The sequence below is a fragment of the Coregonus clupeaformis genome, chromosome 1, assembly GCF_020615455.1.
Source record: "Coregonus clupeaformis isolate EN_2021a chromosome 1, ASM2061545v1, whole genome shotgun sequence".
Lineage (NCBI taxonomy): Eukaryota > Metazoa > Chordata > Actinopteri > Salmoniformes > Salmonidae > Coregonus > Coregonus clupeaformis.
Genome location: NC_059192.1, coordinates 17239217 through 17256371, shown reverse-complemented (window position 1 = coordinate 17256371; position 17155 = coordinate 17239217). Strand labels below are relative to the sequence as shown.

Below are 17155 nucleotides of genomic sequence, written 5' to 3'. Positions count from 1 at the left end.
TCACTTCATCTCTCTTTCCCTCTATCTGTCTCTCTTACCAATCCCCTCTCCCCTCCCTCTTCTTCTCCATTAGCAGTGTGTGGTGTGTTGAATGTGAAAAAGAGTAGGTGGGGAATACACCTACAGTGGAAGGAGAGAGAGAGAGAGAGAGAGAGAGAGAGAGAGGGAGAGTGAGAGAGGGAGGGGAGAGAAAGAAAGAAAGAAAGAAAGAAAGAAAGAAAGAAAGAAAGAAAGAAAGAAAGAAAGAAAGAAAGAAAGAAAGAAAGAAAGAAAGAAAGAAAGAAAGAAAAGAGAGAAGGAGAGAGAGGATGGGAAAGCGGGAGGAGAGAGGGGGAAAGGGAGAGAGGGAGAGAGGGAGAGAGGGAGAGGTTAGACTTCAGGCATCATATTGAGCCCTGTCAATTAGGATTGCAGAGACACACCACTCTGAAAGAAGAACACAGAGAGGAGAGGCATTGCCAATTAGGAACAATGATAACAGTACATTGGCCAAACAGCAACATCAAATTTAGAACACTTCCCAGATTTCCATTTGGTTCTTATGCGGCACGGCAGTACATTAAAGACAGATTACAGATGTATTCTCTTAAAGAAAAAACAGAGAGCTGGCCACCATCCACCACTACATTCAGGATCTATTACATCTTTTCAAAGTCTTAAGGCTTTTGCATGTCTCAAAGATGGTATTATTTCTAAATTGTGTAGTAACTTAATTGACCGTATTATGTATTATTCACATGGGGTTAGCAAGGATCTATTTTTATGTTTTTCACCTTTCCTTGGTGGGGAAACTGATGGAAAGTTACCTTTTCGAGTCCCCAACTCTCTGTCTTTCATTGCTTGTAGCACAACTAGGCCTATAGTATCAGTGACAGCCACTGCTCAAGCGTATAGTCTCATTGGAACAACCTTGTGGACACTGAAGAGAAAGTGAAGCTAATTCTTCAGCAATCCTTTATTCTGAGGTGACAATGACTGCGTTTACACAGGCAGCCACATTATTTTATTTTTTTTCTTCACTAATTGGTCTTTTGACCAATCAGATCAGCTCTCTTGCCAATAATTGGGGAAAGATCATAATTGGGCTGCCTGTGTAAAACGCACCCAATGTTAGTTGACGACACTGTTATGTTCAGCTTGGAGGTAGCAAAGCTACTGTCATGAGCCCTCTCACTCCACCGGGTTACCACCTTAATTTGTTTCCACTATCTTCCACTCTGCTCACCTCCCTCTCTCTACTCAGCCTAACGAGCTCCACCTGTCCCTGCTCTGCTCGGCTCTAATTACTCTGCCAGCTGCGCTGCATTACCCACTAACCTCTCCCAGTATTTTAGGCCCTGTCTTTCAGCTCTCCGGTGTCAGATCGTCTGCAAAGCTCACACCCGGAACCTGTTTGCTCGCGCTTCTGGCTCACCCTGGTTTTGTGACCCCGGACCTGCCTGTTTTTTTGGATACTCTTCTGCCTCAGGAGATCCAGACCTGCTTCTGCCATTACGACTCCTGACTACTCTTCAATCCCGGTAACTCTGACCAGCCTTCTGCCTTGCTACTACGTATTTTGGATTTCCCTTGAACTGTACTTCTGCCTGTTTTCATCCGCCCCGTTGTGTCTGTGTTTCCTCCCCCCCCCAGGACTTCTGGACCACCAACCACCGGCGTCATCGGACGCATCGCTGCCACTGGGGGGAGGCACAGACCCAGCACATCGGACGGGAGAACCCCTGGAGCCTTCACTCACTCCCTACATCCCTTTCCCCTTAAGTTTAAATAAACTTTCTGGTGTGACGCAATTGTGGTCCTCTTGTCGTCTGTCTGAACCGTGACAGTACGATCTGAACATCATGGACCCAGCGCACACTTCCCCCGACATGGAAACCGAAGAACCTGAGCAACCCACCGCCATGCTACGCCTGGAACACACTGAGAGAGAGCTAGGCCGCATGAGCGGCGACATCACCTCTCTGCTTCAGGCCGGCTACCAACAGCATCAGCAGTTCCAGCAGCACCAGCAGCAGTCCCAGCAGCAGCAACAACAACTCGCCATGATCATTCAACTCCTCACCAACCTGACCCCAGCCAGTCTGCCCACCAGCCCTGCCCCCGAGTTACCTGCCCCGGTCATTGCAGCCGCTGCTCCGGAACCCAAGATTGGAAACCCCGAGCGGTTCAACGGCGATTCAACCCAGGTCCGGCCATTCCTGACTAGCTGCCGACTTCAGTTCTCCTTGCAGCCAAGGACCTTCGCCACGGAGGGGGCTAAGGTTGGGTATGCCATCACTCACCTGACGGGCCGAGCTCGACTCTGGGGAACAGCAGAGTTCGAACGTCAAACCCCCGCATGTGCAACCTTCGACCTGTTTGCTGAGGAGATGCTGAAGGTGTTTGACCTGGATTCACCAACCGCAGAGGCGTCTCGTGAACTGTTCAGTATTCGACAAGGCAGACGTACAGTCGCAGACCATTCCATCAACTTCCGAACCCTGGCTAGACGAAGTTCTTGGAACACACCATCGTTGGTGGACGCGTTCTTCCATAGTTTGGCTGACTATATCAAGGACGAGTTGGTCTCCCAGGAACTGCCTTCCACTCTTGATGAAGCCATCGCACTGACCGTCAGGATCGACAGTAGGATACAGACCCGTCGTCGTGAGAGGGGGCGCCAAGGTCCACCTACTACCGGCATTCGGAGAGATCCGACTGGGCTCCTGTCATCTACTGCCACTCACCCAGGTCAGCTTGATCAGTCTGAGCCTATGGAGATTGGGCGAGCCTCTCTCACTCCTGCAGAGCGCCAGCGACGCTTCACCTCAAACCTCTGCCTCTATTGTGGAGGTGATGGACATCGTGTGGTAACCTGCCCTTTAAAGGGCCGAAGCTCACCGGGCATAGGGGGAGTCCGGTTGAGTTCAATGACCATCCAGTCCTCCGACCGCAAACCCCTGCTGCAAGTTCACCTCCGCCTCCCTGACTCAACTCACACCCTGGCTGCTCTGGTGGATTCTGGCGCCGAAGCCAACATAATGGACATCAAGCTGGCACGCCAACTGGGACTGGAGAACCTCCGTTTGACACCTCCTATTCCTGCCCGGGCACTGGACGGACACTTACTCGGATCGGTCACTCATGTCACGGCCCCGGTCTCGATGGGTCTGTCCGGAAACCATCAAGAAACTATCCAGTTTCACCTGCTCCCCTCTCCAGGCCAACCCCTCATCCTGGGTTACCCATGGCTCCGCCCGGCACAACCCTCAGCTCGACTGGGTGACCGGGGTGATCAGGGAGTGGGGAGAGGACTGCCACCGAACCTGCCTGCTTGCCGCCGCACTACCCCCTCGGCCAGTACCTACTAACTCCGCTCCTGACCCCTCCAAGGACCCTGTGTCGATTCTGCCAAGTCCCTGCATCGTTGCAGCTCTGACCTGGGCTGTTGAGGAACAGGTGCTGGAGGCTCTCCGTAACCAGCCAGGTCCCAGCACTTGCCCAGCTGACCGCCTTTTTGTCCCCGAAGACCTGAGGTCCCAGGTCGTTCAGTGGGGACATGACTCCCGCCTAGCTTGTCACCCTGGCTCCACCCGCACTTACAACCTGCTCGCCCAGAGGTTCTGGTGGCCCTCTCTGAGGAAGGATGTACGGGAATTCGTCCAAGCCTGCCCCATCTGCAACCAACACAAGTCGTTCTGCCAGCCCCCAGCCGGATTGCTGCAGCCCCTGCCTGTGCCCAGGAGTCCGCTGGTCCCTGCTGCGCCTTGTCCTCCTCCTCCACGGCTCGTCGATGGTGGCCTGGTTTACACCGTCCGCCGCCTGCTTCGGTCCAGACGGAGGGGTAGGGGTCTCCAGTACCTCATTGACTGGGAGGGCTATGGACCTGAGGAAAGGACCTGGGTGCCAGCTAGTCGGATTGTGGATAGGACTCTCATCACCGCTTTCCACCAACGGCATCCTGATCAACCTGCAATCCGTAGGGGCCGCCCCAGAGGGGTCCCTAACCGTCCGGCCCGCTCGGCTTCCTGTCCTGTGCCTGATCCTGTCTCGGGACCTGTCCCATCTCCCGACCACGGCCCTCCGGCTTCCTCCGAGGATGAGGACGTTCACTCGGACCGTTCGGAGGAGTTCTAGCCCTCCTCCGGCTCCCCTCCTCCCGCCCGGCGTGGTGTTGCTCTTGGGACTTCTGGGGCCGTCCCTTGGGGGGGTTCTGTCATGAGCCCTCTCACTCCACCGGGTTACCACCTTAATTTGTTTCCACTATCTTCCACTCTGCTCACCTCCCTCTCTCTACTCAGCCTAACGAGCTCCACCTGTCCCTGCTCTGCTCGGCTCTAATTACTCTGCCAGCTGCGCTGCATTACCCACTAACCTCTCCCAGTATTTTAGGCCCTGTCTTTCAGCTCTCCGGTGTCAGATCGTCTGCAAAGCTCACACCCGGAACCTGTTTGCTCGCGCTTCTGGCTCACCCTGGTTTTGTGACCCCGGACCTGCCTGTTTTTTTGGATACTCTTCTGCCTCAGGAGATCCAGACCTGCTTCTGCCATTACGACTCCTGACTACTCTTCAATCCCGGTAACTCTGACCAGCCTTCTGCCTTGCTACTACGTATTTTGGATTTCCCTTGAACTGTACTTCTGCCTGTTTTCATCCGCCCCGTTGTGTCTGTGTTTCCTCCCCCCCCCAGGACTTCTGGACCACCAACCACCGGCGTCATCGGACGCATCGCTGCCACTGGGGGGAGGCACAGACCCAGCACATCGGACGGGAGAACCCCTGGAGCCTTCACTCACTCCCTACATCCCTTTCCCCTTAAGTTTAAATAAACTTTCTGGTGTGACGCAATTGTGGTCCTCTTGTCGTCTGTCTGAACCGTGACAGCTACGTTGAACAGTTTTTACTGCATCTTCTCCTAAAATGTATTTATTGCCGATGCAATGTTTGACTTTAAAATGCACCAAAACAAATATGATTATGTTAAATAAGGAATGTTTGAGAAAGAAAGGAAGACTGTATTATAATGTGACATATACAGTAAGTAATATGAATATGGCAGTCACAGTATATCAGTTCTTTGGTTGCCATAGCGCCGTGAAGCAGCCTACGCTGAGGGCTCCTGTACATAATCTACACTGAGTGTACAAAACATTAAGAATACCTTGCTAATATTGAGTTGTGACATCAATAAGGGATCATAGCCTTCACCTGGATTCAACTGGTCAGTCTATGTCATGGAAAGAGCAGGTGTTCATAATGTTTTGTACACTCAGTGTATCTATTTTATTTGTTTGAAGTATTTTTTATTACATTTTGTCTGTGTGGGTTTTTGACTTAAAATATATTGTTGGAGTTGCTGGACTAAGAAGTCAGTTTGTTTGGCTTGGCTATCTTCAAATGAGGCACTGATGTTTTGTTCCACCTGCCCTAGTTCTCTGAGCGTGGACCATCATACTGGCTCTCTAGGTACATGAATAGCCACATATATTCAGCGCATTAAAATAGATTTGTTAGTGGTGTTGTGACAGATCTGAGTCAATACCGTGTTCTCTCCGCGTTCCCTCAGTGAGTCACTACATCTAAAGTCCCACTGCCTCATTATGTGACAACCACTCACAGGCTGTGTCAAACCAGCTCAATAATAACATCTCAGTCCCCAACCAGATGGTGTCAACACTAAGGAAACAAACCAGCTTAATATAACACCTCAGTCACCAGAAAACAGATGTGAAAGCACTAAGGAAACAAAGGATCAAGTTTGGGAGAGAATATTCTGCTAACTACTAACTAAACGCTTATCTTTCTTTCTATGTTTCTCTCTTTTTTCTTCATTTAGTTATGGGCAGTTTTGAGGAGGGTGAGCGCGCCCAGTCAGTCTCTCAGGGGGAGGGGGCGGTGGTTCCCGCTCCACGCATCAGGAGCTTTCCCCAGCCGCAGGTCACATGGTTCAGAGACGGACGCAAGATACCGCCCAGCAGCCGCATGTAAGATGCGTGATGATGCTGTCTCTTCTCTCTCTCTCTCTCTCTCTCTCTCTCTCTCTCTCTCTCTCTCTCTCTCTCTCTCTCTCTCTCTCTCTCTCTCTCTCTCTCTAGCAAAACATGAATTTACAAACTTAAAGTAACAAAACACTGCATTGAATACTGCCTCGCTCACTCTGCATCAATCTCTTGGTGGAAAGTAACTCATTCTTCTCATAGCTCTTTCTCTTTCTCTCTCTCTCTCTCTCTCTCTCTCTGCTGCTCTGTTATTGTTGTCAATAACAAATTTTTTCCCTCAAGATGTTGTCTATTTGCTAAACAATAGCTATGTTGTCTATTATGTGTTAGTGTGAATGGGTTGTTCATTCTATTATGCTTCATATCAGTGGGCAGCATCTGTGTGTTTTATGTATGATTTTTAAGTAATTAATTTGCATTTTATTGCATGACATAAGTATTTGATACATCAGAAAAGCAGAACTTAATATTTGGTAGAGAAACCTTTGTTTGCAATTACAGAGATCATACGTTTCCTGTAGGTCTTGACCAGGTTTGCACACACTGCAGCAGGGATTTTGTCCCACTCCTCCATACAGACCTTCTCCAGATCCTTCAGGTTTCGGGGCTGTCGCTGGGCACGGACTTTCAGCTCCCTCCAAAGATGTTCTATTGGGTTCAGGTCTGGAGACTGGCTAGGCCACTCCAGGACCTTGAGATGCTTCTTACGGAGCCACTCCTTAGTTGCCCTGGCTGTGTGTTTCGGGTCGTTGTCATGCTGGAAGACCCAGCCACGACCCATCTTCAATGCTCTTACTGAGGGAAGGAGGTTGTTGGCCAAGATCTCGCGATACATGGCCCCATCCATCCTCCCCTCAATACGGTGCAGTCATCCTGTCCCCTTTGCAGAAAAGCATCCCCAAAGAATGATGTTTCCACCTCCATGCTTCACGGTTGGGATGGTGTTCTTGGGGTTGTACTCATCCTTCTTCTTCCTCCAAACACGGCGAGTGGAGTTTAGACCAAAAAGCTCTATTTGTGTCTCATCAGACCACATGACCTTCTCCCATTCCTCCTCTGGATCATCCAGATGGTCATTGGCAAACTTCAGACGGGCCTGGACATGCGCTGGCTTGATCAGGGGGATCTTGCGTGCACTGCAGGATTTTAATCCATGATGGCGTAGTGTGTTACTAATGGTTTTCTTTGAGACTGTGGTCCCAGCTCTCTTCAGGTCATTGACCAGGTCCTGCCGTGTAGTTCTGGGCTGATCCCTCACCTTCCTCATGATCATTGATGCCCCACGAGGTGAGATCTTGCATGGAGCCCCAGACCGAGGGTGATTGACCGTCATCTTGAACTTCTTCCATTTTCTAATAATTGCGCCAACAGTTGTTGCCTTCTCACCAAGCTGCTTGCCTAATGTCCTGTAGCCCATCCCAGCCTTGTGCTGGTCTACAATTGTATCCCTGATGTCCTTACACAGCTCTCTGGTCTTGGCCATTGTGGAGAGGTTGGAGTCTGTTTGATTGAGTGTGTGGACAGGTGTCTTTTATACAGGTAACAAGTTCAAACAGGTGCAGTTAATACAGGTAATGAGTGGAGAACAGGAGGGCTTCTTAAAGAAAAACGAACAGGTCTGTGAGAGCCGGAATTCTTACTGGTTGGTAGGTGATCAAATACTTATGTCATGCAATAAAATGCAAATTAATTACTTAAAAATCATACAATGTGATTTTCTGGATTTTCTGGATTTTTACATTCCATCTCTCACTGTTGAAATGTACCTATGATACAAATTACAGACCTCTACATGCTTTGTAAGTAGGAAAACCTGCAAAATCAGCAGTGTATAAATACTTGTTCTCCCCACTGTATCTAGGTTGCTGTAAGGTTGTTAGCGCATGTGTCTGAAAGTGACAGAGAGACAGAGTGTGATAGAGTGCATGTTCTATCTGTTTGTAACTATGTCTCCATCACTTGAAAGAGGTCTCGGCCTCAGTGAAATGTACTCCCAGGGCCTCTCCTCTACTCTCCATTTATTCTGCCCTCTAAATGGAAGCGAGGCGGCGAGGGAGACTTGTTTACCAGGTTAGAGAGAGGCCTGGTACTGTCAGACTACATTGGGGCCAGACAGGGGGGCTCTGAGAGGGTGGACAGGGTGCTCTGTGGGGCTCTGAGTGCCTGGCGGAACCACTTACACCCTTAAATGGGATTTTTGTCTTGGTTTCTTGTCTTTGCATTCTCCCTCTTAAAATAAAAAAGGGGGCAAATAGAGAGGTGCTTTTGGAAAGAGGAAATAGCTTTCTGGCTCTCTGGCTTTCTGGCTCTCTGGCTCTCTCTCTGGCTCGGCAGCCCCGAGTGGGAGACTGGGAGCACTGCTCATATTCCGGGTAAAGGATTGGCTCCAGATATACAGTACCAGTCAAACGTTTGGACACACCTATTCATTCAAGGTTTTGTCTTTATTTTTACTATTTTCTACATTGTAGTAACACATATTGAATCATGTAGTAACCAACAAATAGTTAAACAAATTAAAATATATTTGATATTTGAGATTCTTCAAATAGCCACCCTTTGCCTTGATGACAGCTTTGCACACTCTTGACATTCTCTCAACCAGCTTCACCTGGAAGGTTTTTCCAACAGTCTTGAAGGACTTTTCCTTCACTCTGCGGTCCGACTCATCCCAAACCCTCTCAATTGGGTTGAGGTCAGAGGATTGTGGAGACCAGGTCATCTGATGCAGCACTCCATCACTCTCCTTCTTGGTAAAATAGACCTTACACAGCCTGGAGGTGTGTTGGGTCATTGTCCTGTTGAAAAACAAATGACAGTCCCATTAAGCCCAAACCAGATGGGATGGCATATCACTGCAGAATGCTGTGGTAGCCATGCTGGTTATCTGTGCCTTGAATTCTAAATCAATCACAGACAGTGTCACCAGCAAAGCACCCCCACACCATAACACCTCCGTTCACCCACACTGTATCTCACAAAGAGATGGCGGTTTGAACCAAAAATCTCAAATTTGGACTCCAGAACAAAGGACACATTTCCACCGGTCTAATGTCCATTGCTCGTGTTTCTTGGCCCAAGCTAGTCTCTTCTTCTCATTGGTGTCCTTTAGTAGTGGTTTCTTTGCAGCAATTCGACCATGAAGGCCTGATTCACACTGTCTCCTCTCAACAGTTGATGTTGAGATGTGTGTGTTACTTGAACTGTGAAGCATTTATTTGGGCTGCCATTTCTGAGGCTGGTAACTCTAATGAACTAATCCTCTGCAGCAGAGGTAACTCTGGGTCTTCCATTCCTGTGGTGGTCCTCATGAGGGCATGTTTCATCATAGCGCTTGATGGTTCTCTCTCTTTCGATCTCTCGCTCGCTCTCTCTCAATTTAATTTAAATTCAAAGGGGCTTTATTGGCATGGGAAACATGTCTACATTGCCAAAGCAAGTGAAATAAACAATAAACAAAAGTGAGAAGTAACAAATTTAACAACATCAATAAAAAACTATTAGAAATTCACAGTAAATACTATACTCAAAAAAGTTTCAAAAGATGAAGACATTTCAACTGTTATATTATCAGCTATGTACAGTGTTTTAGCAATGTGCAAATAGTTGTAGTACGAATAGTGTGGGAAGATAAATAAACAGATAAATATTGTTGGTATTTACAATGTTGTTTGTGCTCCTCTGGTTGCGCTTTTCTCATGGCAACGGGCCACAAATCTTACTGCTGTGATTGCACATTGTGGTATTTCGCCTAACATAAATGGGAGTTTATCAATGTTTGATTTGTTTTCAAATTCTTTGTGGGTCTGTGTGATCTGTGGGTAATATATGTCTCTAATGTGGTCATACTAGCAGGAGGTTAGAAAGTGCAGCTCAGTTTCCACCTCATTTTGTGGACAGTGGGCACATATCCTGTCTTCTCTTGAGAGCCAGGTCTGCCTATGGTGACCTCTCTCAATAGCAGTGCTATGCTCACTGAGTCACATAGTCAAGGATTTTCATAATTTTGGGTCAGACACTGTGTACTCTCTGTTTAAAGCCAGATAGCATTCCAGTTTGCTCAATTTTTTGGTTGATTCTTTCCAGTGTGTCAAATAGTTATCTTTTTGGTTTCTCATAATTTGGTTGGGTCTAATTTTGTTGCTGGTCTCTGTGGGGTATGTTTGTGTTTGAGAACAGAGCCCCAGAACCAGCTGGCTGAGGGGACTCTTCTCCATGTTAATCTCTCTGTAGGTGAGGGCTTTGTGGTGGAATGTGTGGGCATCGCTTCCTTTTAGGTGGATGTAGAATTTAACAGCTCTTTTCTGGATTTTGATAACTAGTATGTATAGTCCTAATTCTGCTCTGTATGCATTGTTTGGGGTTTTAAGTTGTACACAACGTATGTTTTTACAGAATTCTGCATGCCGAGTCTCAAATGGTTGTTTGTCCTATTTTGTGAATTCTTGGTTGGTGAGTGGATCCCAGACCTTACCACTTTTTGCCAGATCCTAATTGGGATGTCGAGTTTTATGTTCCTCTTGATGGCATAGAAGGCCCTTCTTGCCTTGTCTCTCAGATCGTTCTCAGCCTTGTGGAAGTTACCTGTGGTGTTGATGTTTAGGCAGAGGTAGGTATAATTATCTGTGTGCTCTATGGTAACAGTGTTTAGATAGATTTGCATTTGTTGTCCTGGCAACTGGACCTTTTTTGGAACAGTCTGACAGAATCTGTGCAGAAGATCTAGGTGCTGCTGTATGCCCTCTTTGGTTGGGGACATAAGCAGCAGATCAACAGCAAACAGTAGACATTTGATTTCCAAGTCCAGTAGGGTGAGGCCGGGTGCCCTCGCCAATTCATTAATATAAATGTTGAAGAGGGTGGGGCTCAAGCTGCATCTCCTTCTCAGCCCACGGCCCTGAGTAAAGAAATCTGTGTATTTATTGCCAATTTTAACTGCACACTGCACACGTTTGTGTACATTGATTTCATAATATCATCTGTTTTTCCTCCTACACCGCTTTCCATCAATTTGTATAGCAGACCCTCATGCCAAATTGAGTCAAAAGTGTTTTTGAAATCAATAAAGCATGAGAAGACTTTGCTTTTGTTTTGTTTGTTTTTCAATGTGCAAGGTATATACAGTGGGGGAAAAAAGTATTTAGTCAGCCACCAATTGTGCAAGTTCTCCCACTTAAAAAGATGAGAGAGGCCTGTAATTTTCATCATAGGTGCACGTCAACTATGACAGACAAATTGAGGAAAAAAAATCCAGAAAAGCACATTGTTGGATTTTTTATGAATTTATTTGCAAATTATGGTGGAAAATAAGTATTTGGTCACCTACAAACAAGCAAGATTTCTGGCTCTCACAGACCTGTAACTTCTTCTTTAAGAGGCTCCTCTGTCCTCCACTTGTTACCTGTATTAATGGCACCTGTTTGAACTTGTTATCAGTATAAAAGACACCTGTCCACAACCTCAAACAGTCACACTCCAAACTCCACTATGGCCAAGACCAAAGAGCTGTCAAAGGACACCAGAAACAAAATTGTAGACCTGCACCAGGCTGGGAAGACTGAATCTGCAATAGGTAAGCAGCTTGGTTTGAAGAAATCAACTGTGGGAGCAATTATTAGGAAATGGAAGACATGCAAGACCACTGATAATCTCCCTCGATCTGGGGCTCCACGCAAGATCTCACCCCGTGGGGTCAAAATGATCACAAGAACGGTGAGCAAAATCCCAGAACCACACGGGGGGGACCTAGTGAATGACCTGCAGAGAGCTGGGACCAAAGTAACAAAGCCTACCATCAGTAACACACTACGCCGCCAGGGACTCAAATCCTGCAGTGCCAGACGTGTCCCCCTGCTTAAGCCAGTACATGTCCAGGCACGTCTGAAGTTTGCTAGAGTGCATTTGGATGATCCAGAAGAGGATTGGGAGAATGTCATATGGTCAGATGAAACCAAAATATAACTTTTTGGTAAAAACTCAACTCGTCGTGTTTGGAGGACAAAGAATGCTGAGTTGCATCCAAAGAACACCATACCTACTGTGAAGCATGGGGGTGGAAACATCATGCTTTGGGGCTGTTTTTCTGCAAAGGGACCAGGACGACTGATCCGTGTAAAGGAAATAATTAATGGGGCCATGTATCGTGAGATTTTGAGTGAAAACCTCCTTCCATCAGCAAGGGCATTGAAGATGAAACGTGGCTGGGTCTTTCAGCATGACAATGATCCCAAACACACCGCCCGGGCAACGAAGGAGTGGCTTCGTAAGAAGCATTTCAAGGTCCTGGAGTGGCCTAGCCAGTCTCCAGATCTCAACCCCATAGAACATCTTTGGAGGGAGTTGAAAGTCCGTGTTGCCCAGCGACAGCCCCAAAACATCACTGCTCTAGAGGAGATCTGCATGGAGGAATGGGCCAAAATACCAGCAACAGTGTGTGAAAACCTTGTGAAGACTTACAGAAAACGTTTGACATGTGTCATTGCCAACAAAGGGTATATAACAAAGTATTGAGAAACTTTTGTTATTGACCAAATACTTATTTTCCACCATAATTTGCAAATAAATTCATAAAAAATCCTACAATATGATTTTCTGGATTTGTTTTTCTCATTTTGTCTGTCATAGTTGATGTGTGCCTATGATGAAAATTACAGGCCTCTCTCATCTTTTTACGTGGGAGAACTTGCACAATTGGTGGCTGACTAAATACTTTTTTCCCCCACTGTACGTGGTCTGTCATACAGTATTTTGGTAAGAAGCCAATTTGACATTTTCTCAGGACATTGTTTCACTGAGGAAATGTTGGAGTCTGCTGTTAATACTGTTGAGGATTTGTCAGAGATTGCTGTTGATGCAGATTCCCTGGTAACTATTGGGGTCAAATTCGTCTCCACTTTTGTGGATTAGGGTGACCAGACTTTGGTTCCAAATATTAGGGAAGATGCCAGAGCTGAGGATAATGTTGAAGAGTTTAAGAATAGCCAATTAGAATTTGTGGTCTGTGTATGTAATTGTAGCATTTTGTTTAGGATACCATCAACACCACAGGCCTTTTTGGGTTGGAAGGTTTGTATTTTGTCCTGTAGCTCATCCAATGTAATTGGAGAATCCAATGGGTTCTGGTGGTCTTTAATAACTGATTCTAAGTTTAATAAATTATCATGTATATGTTTTTGTTCATGGTTCTTAGTTATATGGCCGAAAAGGTTGGAGAAGTGGTTTATCCATACATCTCCATTTTGGATAGATAACTCTTTGTGTTGTTGTTTATTTGGTGTGTTCCAATTTTCCCAGAAGTGATTTGATTCTATGGATTCTTCAATCACATTGAGCTGTTTTCTGACAGGCTGCTCCTTTTTTTCTTAGTGTATTTCTGTACTGTTTTAGTGTTTCCACATAGTGAAGGCGTAAGCTACATTTCTCTGGGTCTCTGTGTTTTTTGTTGGATAGGTTTCTCAATGATAGGGTTCTAATTTTTTTATTCTAAAGATTTTGCATTCTTCATTACACCATTTCTCATTGTTGTTAGTTTTCTCTGGTTTTCTGCATGAATTCAAATGTCATATGTGTCACGGTTAACTAAGCCAGAACCCAGAAGCAGACCAGGACAAGGTACGTTGAGACAAAGGTGAGTGTTTATTAATAGATTCCGAGTGAGGCTGAATAATCCAGGGAACAGAGCGGGTGGCGTGGATGGGTTGTTGAGGGTGCAGTGGTTGGTCCGGTACTGGCTCGGCAGCCGCCGACCCTCAGGCAGAGGTTGGGTGAAGGTTCCGGGTGAGAGACTGCAGACAGAACAAAAACGGAGGTCAGTACACAGCAAGTCAAAAAGGTGCAAAACAACAAAACTAACACTAATGGCTCAGAGACTGATACGCTGACAAACATACTGTTCATGGCTAACGATCCGGCAGGAACTGGATGTTGGGCCAGAGCCTAAGAAGGGTGATGATCAGGACCAGGTGTGCAGATTGCTGATGGGATGCAGGTGCGGAAAACAAGAGCGCTCCCCGGAGCGTTCCCGAACCCTCGGGAAACTGGAGATTACGAACAGGAACACTAGTCACCAGACAGGACCCGACTCAGACAGCCGGGATCGTCACAATATGTTAGCTGATAGGTCAAATATACTGTTCATGCTTCCTACTGCTAAGTTTACACCTTCACTATTGAAGGGAAATATTTTGTCCAGGAAGTTGTCTAGGAGGGATTGGATTTGTTGTTGGCCAATAGTTATTTGGTAGGTTTCTACACTACCCTCATTCCAGCTATAGCATTTCTTAACAGCATGCAATTTGTTCGGCTTCAATGCTTCATGGTTGAGTATTGCTCTGCTCAAATAGATTGTGATTTTGCTGTGATCTGATAGGAGTGTCAGTTGACTGACTGTGAACGCTCTGGGAGACTCTGGGTAGGGCTGGGCGATATGGCCTAAAACTCATATCTCTGTTTTTTCAAACTTATGGGCTATTCACAATACATACAGTTGCTCTGGCACCCGAATGGTGGAACAAGCTCCCTCACGACGCCAGGACAGCGGAGTCACTCACCACCTTCCGGAGACACTGAAAACCCCACCTCTTTAAGAAATATCTGGTATAGGATAAAGTAATCCTTCTACCACCCCTTACCCCACCCCCAAACAAATAGAAAATTGTAAAGTGGTTGTCCCACTGGCTATCATAAGGTGAATGCACCAATTTGTAAGTCGCTCTGGATAAGAGCGTGTGCTAAATGACGAAAATGAAATGAAATGAAGTCGGAAGTTTACATACACTTAGGTTGGAGTCATTAAAACTTGTTTTTCAACCACTCCACAAATGTCTTGTTAACAAACTATAGTTTTGGCAAGTCGGTTAGGACATCTACTTTGTGCATGACACAAGTAATTTTTCCAACAATTGTTTACAGACAGATTATTTCACTTATAATTCACAGTATCACAATTCCAGTGGGTCAGAAGTTTACATACAGTAATTTGACTGTGCCTTTAAACAGTTTGGAAAATTCCAGAAAATGATGTCATGGCTTTAGAAGCTTCTGACAGGCTAATTGACACAATTTGTCAAGAGTGCTGTAGGTGGGTGTAGTGGTGGAATCAAACGCAGGACACCGAAGTATAGTCCAAAAGACTTTAGTTCAATTTCCAATAAGGAAAATACGAACACACTTGCCCGAAGGCGAAACTACGCACGAAGGCGACAAAAATAAAGGCGCACTAAACATGTGCGTAAATGCTCCAACGCAGTGGAGTGAAGCTCAACCGAGCGAATAGGCGAAATGACAAGCACAACACACGACAGACATAAATCAATCACACACAACACTAGACAAACACAACGAGAAACTTATAGGACACTAATTACGCTAAATGAGAACAGACAAAAGCAAACGAACATGAAACATACAACGGTGGCAGCTAGTATTCCGGAGACAACGAACGCCGAAGCCTGCCCGAACAAGGAAGAGAGGCAGCCTCGGCCGAAACCGTGACAGTACCCCCCCCTTGACGCGCGGCTCCAGACGTGCGCCGACTCCGGCCTCGGGGACGACCCGGAGGACGCGGAGCAGGGTGCGTTGGGTGCCCACGATGGAATTCCGTCAGGAGAGACGGGTCCAAAATGTCTTTCCTCGGCACCCAGCACCGCTCCTCCGGACCGTACCCTCCCACTCCACTAGATATTGGAGACCCCCATCCGACGTCTCGAATCCAAGATGGACCTCACGGAGTACGCCGGTGCCCCCTCGATGTCCAATGGGGGCGGAGGGGTCTCCCTGATCTCACTTTCTTGGAGTGTGCCAGCTACCACCGGCCTGAGAAGGGACACATGGAACGAGGGGTTAATACTTTTATATTCAACAGGTAGTTGTAATTTGTAACACACCTCGTTCAACCTTCTCAGGACTTTAAATGGCCCTACAAACCGCCGACCCAGTTTCCGACAGGGTAGGCGGAGGGGCAGGTTTCTGGTAGAGAGCCAGACTCGATCACCAGGTGCGTACACCGGTCCCTCACTGCGGTGGAGATCGGCGCTCGCCTTATGACGTCGGAGGGCCCGCTGCAGGTGGACGTGTGCAGCGTTCCACGTCTCCTCCGAGCGCCGCGCCCACTCATCCACCGCAGGAGCCTCGATCTGGCTCTGCTGCCAAGGTGCCAGAACCGGCTGGTAACCTAACACACATTGGAAAGGGGTTAGGTTAGTGGAGGAATGGCGCAGGGAATTCTGGGCCATCTCGGCCCAGGGAACGTACCTTGCCCACTCCTCCGGCCGGTCCTGGCAGTATGTTCTAAGAAACCTACCCACATCCTGGTTTACGCGTTCCACCTGCCCATTACTCTCCGGGTGGTAACCCGAGGTGAGGCTCACCGAGACCCCCAACCGCTCCATAAAGGCTCTCCAGACCCTGGAGGTAAATTGGGGACCTCGATCAGACACAATATCCTCGGGTACCCCGTGAGTGCCGGAACACATGGGTGAATAGTGCTTCGGCAGTTTGCAGGGCGGTAGGAAGGCCCGGCATGGGGAGCAAACGACAGGCCTTAGAAAACCGGTCCACAACGACCAGTATAGTGGTATTCCCCTGTGAAGGAGGAAGGTCAGTAAGGAAATCCACCGAGAGGTGAGACCATGGTCGTTGTGGAACGGGCAGGGGTAGTAACTTACCCCTAGGCAGATGTCTAGGCGCCTTACACTGGGCGCACACCGAGCAGGAGGAAACATAAACCCTCACATCCCTTGCCAACGTGGGCCACCAGTACTTGGCACTAAGACAGTGCACTGTCCGGCCGATACCAGGGTGTCCAGAGGAGGGTGACGTGTGAGCCCAATAGATCAATCGATCCCGAACCTCGAGCGGAACGTACTTCCGACCCTCCGGGCATTGCGGTGGACTAGGGTCGGTGCGTAACGCCCGCTCGAGCTCAGCATCGACCTCCCACACTACCGGTGCCACCAGACACGACTCCGGCAGTATGGGAGTGGGCTCCACGGACCTCTCCTCCGTGTCATACCGCCGAGACAGTGCATCTGCCTTACCGTTCTGTGACCCAGGGATGTACGTGATCTTAAATGTAAACCGGGTCAAAAACATACTCCATCTTGCCTGACGAGGGTTCAGCCTCCTCGCTGCCCAGATGTACTCCAGGTTACGGTGGTCCGTCAAAATGAGGAAAGGGT

General features: G+C 47.6%; 1 protein-coding gene across 1 annotated transcript in view; it reads left to right on the top strand.

Annotated features, from left to right (window-relative positions):
* Positions 1–17155, top strand: part of LOC121577743 (protein sidekick-2-like) — a 242162-nt gene that overhangs the window by 41710 nt on the left and 183297 nt on the right. The window contains exon 3 of the mRNA XM_045207986.1: positions 5816–5963. Coding sequence (XP_045063921.1) covers positions 5816–5963 — 148 coding nt within the window. The remainder of the gene's footprint in view (positions 1–5815; positions 5964–17155) is intronic.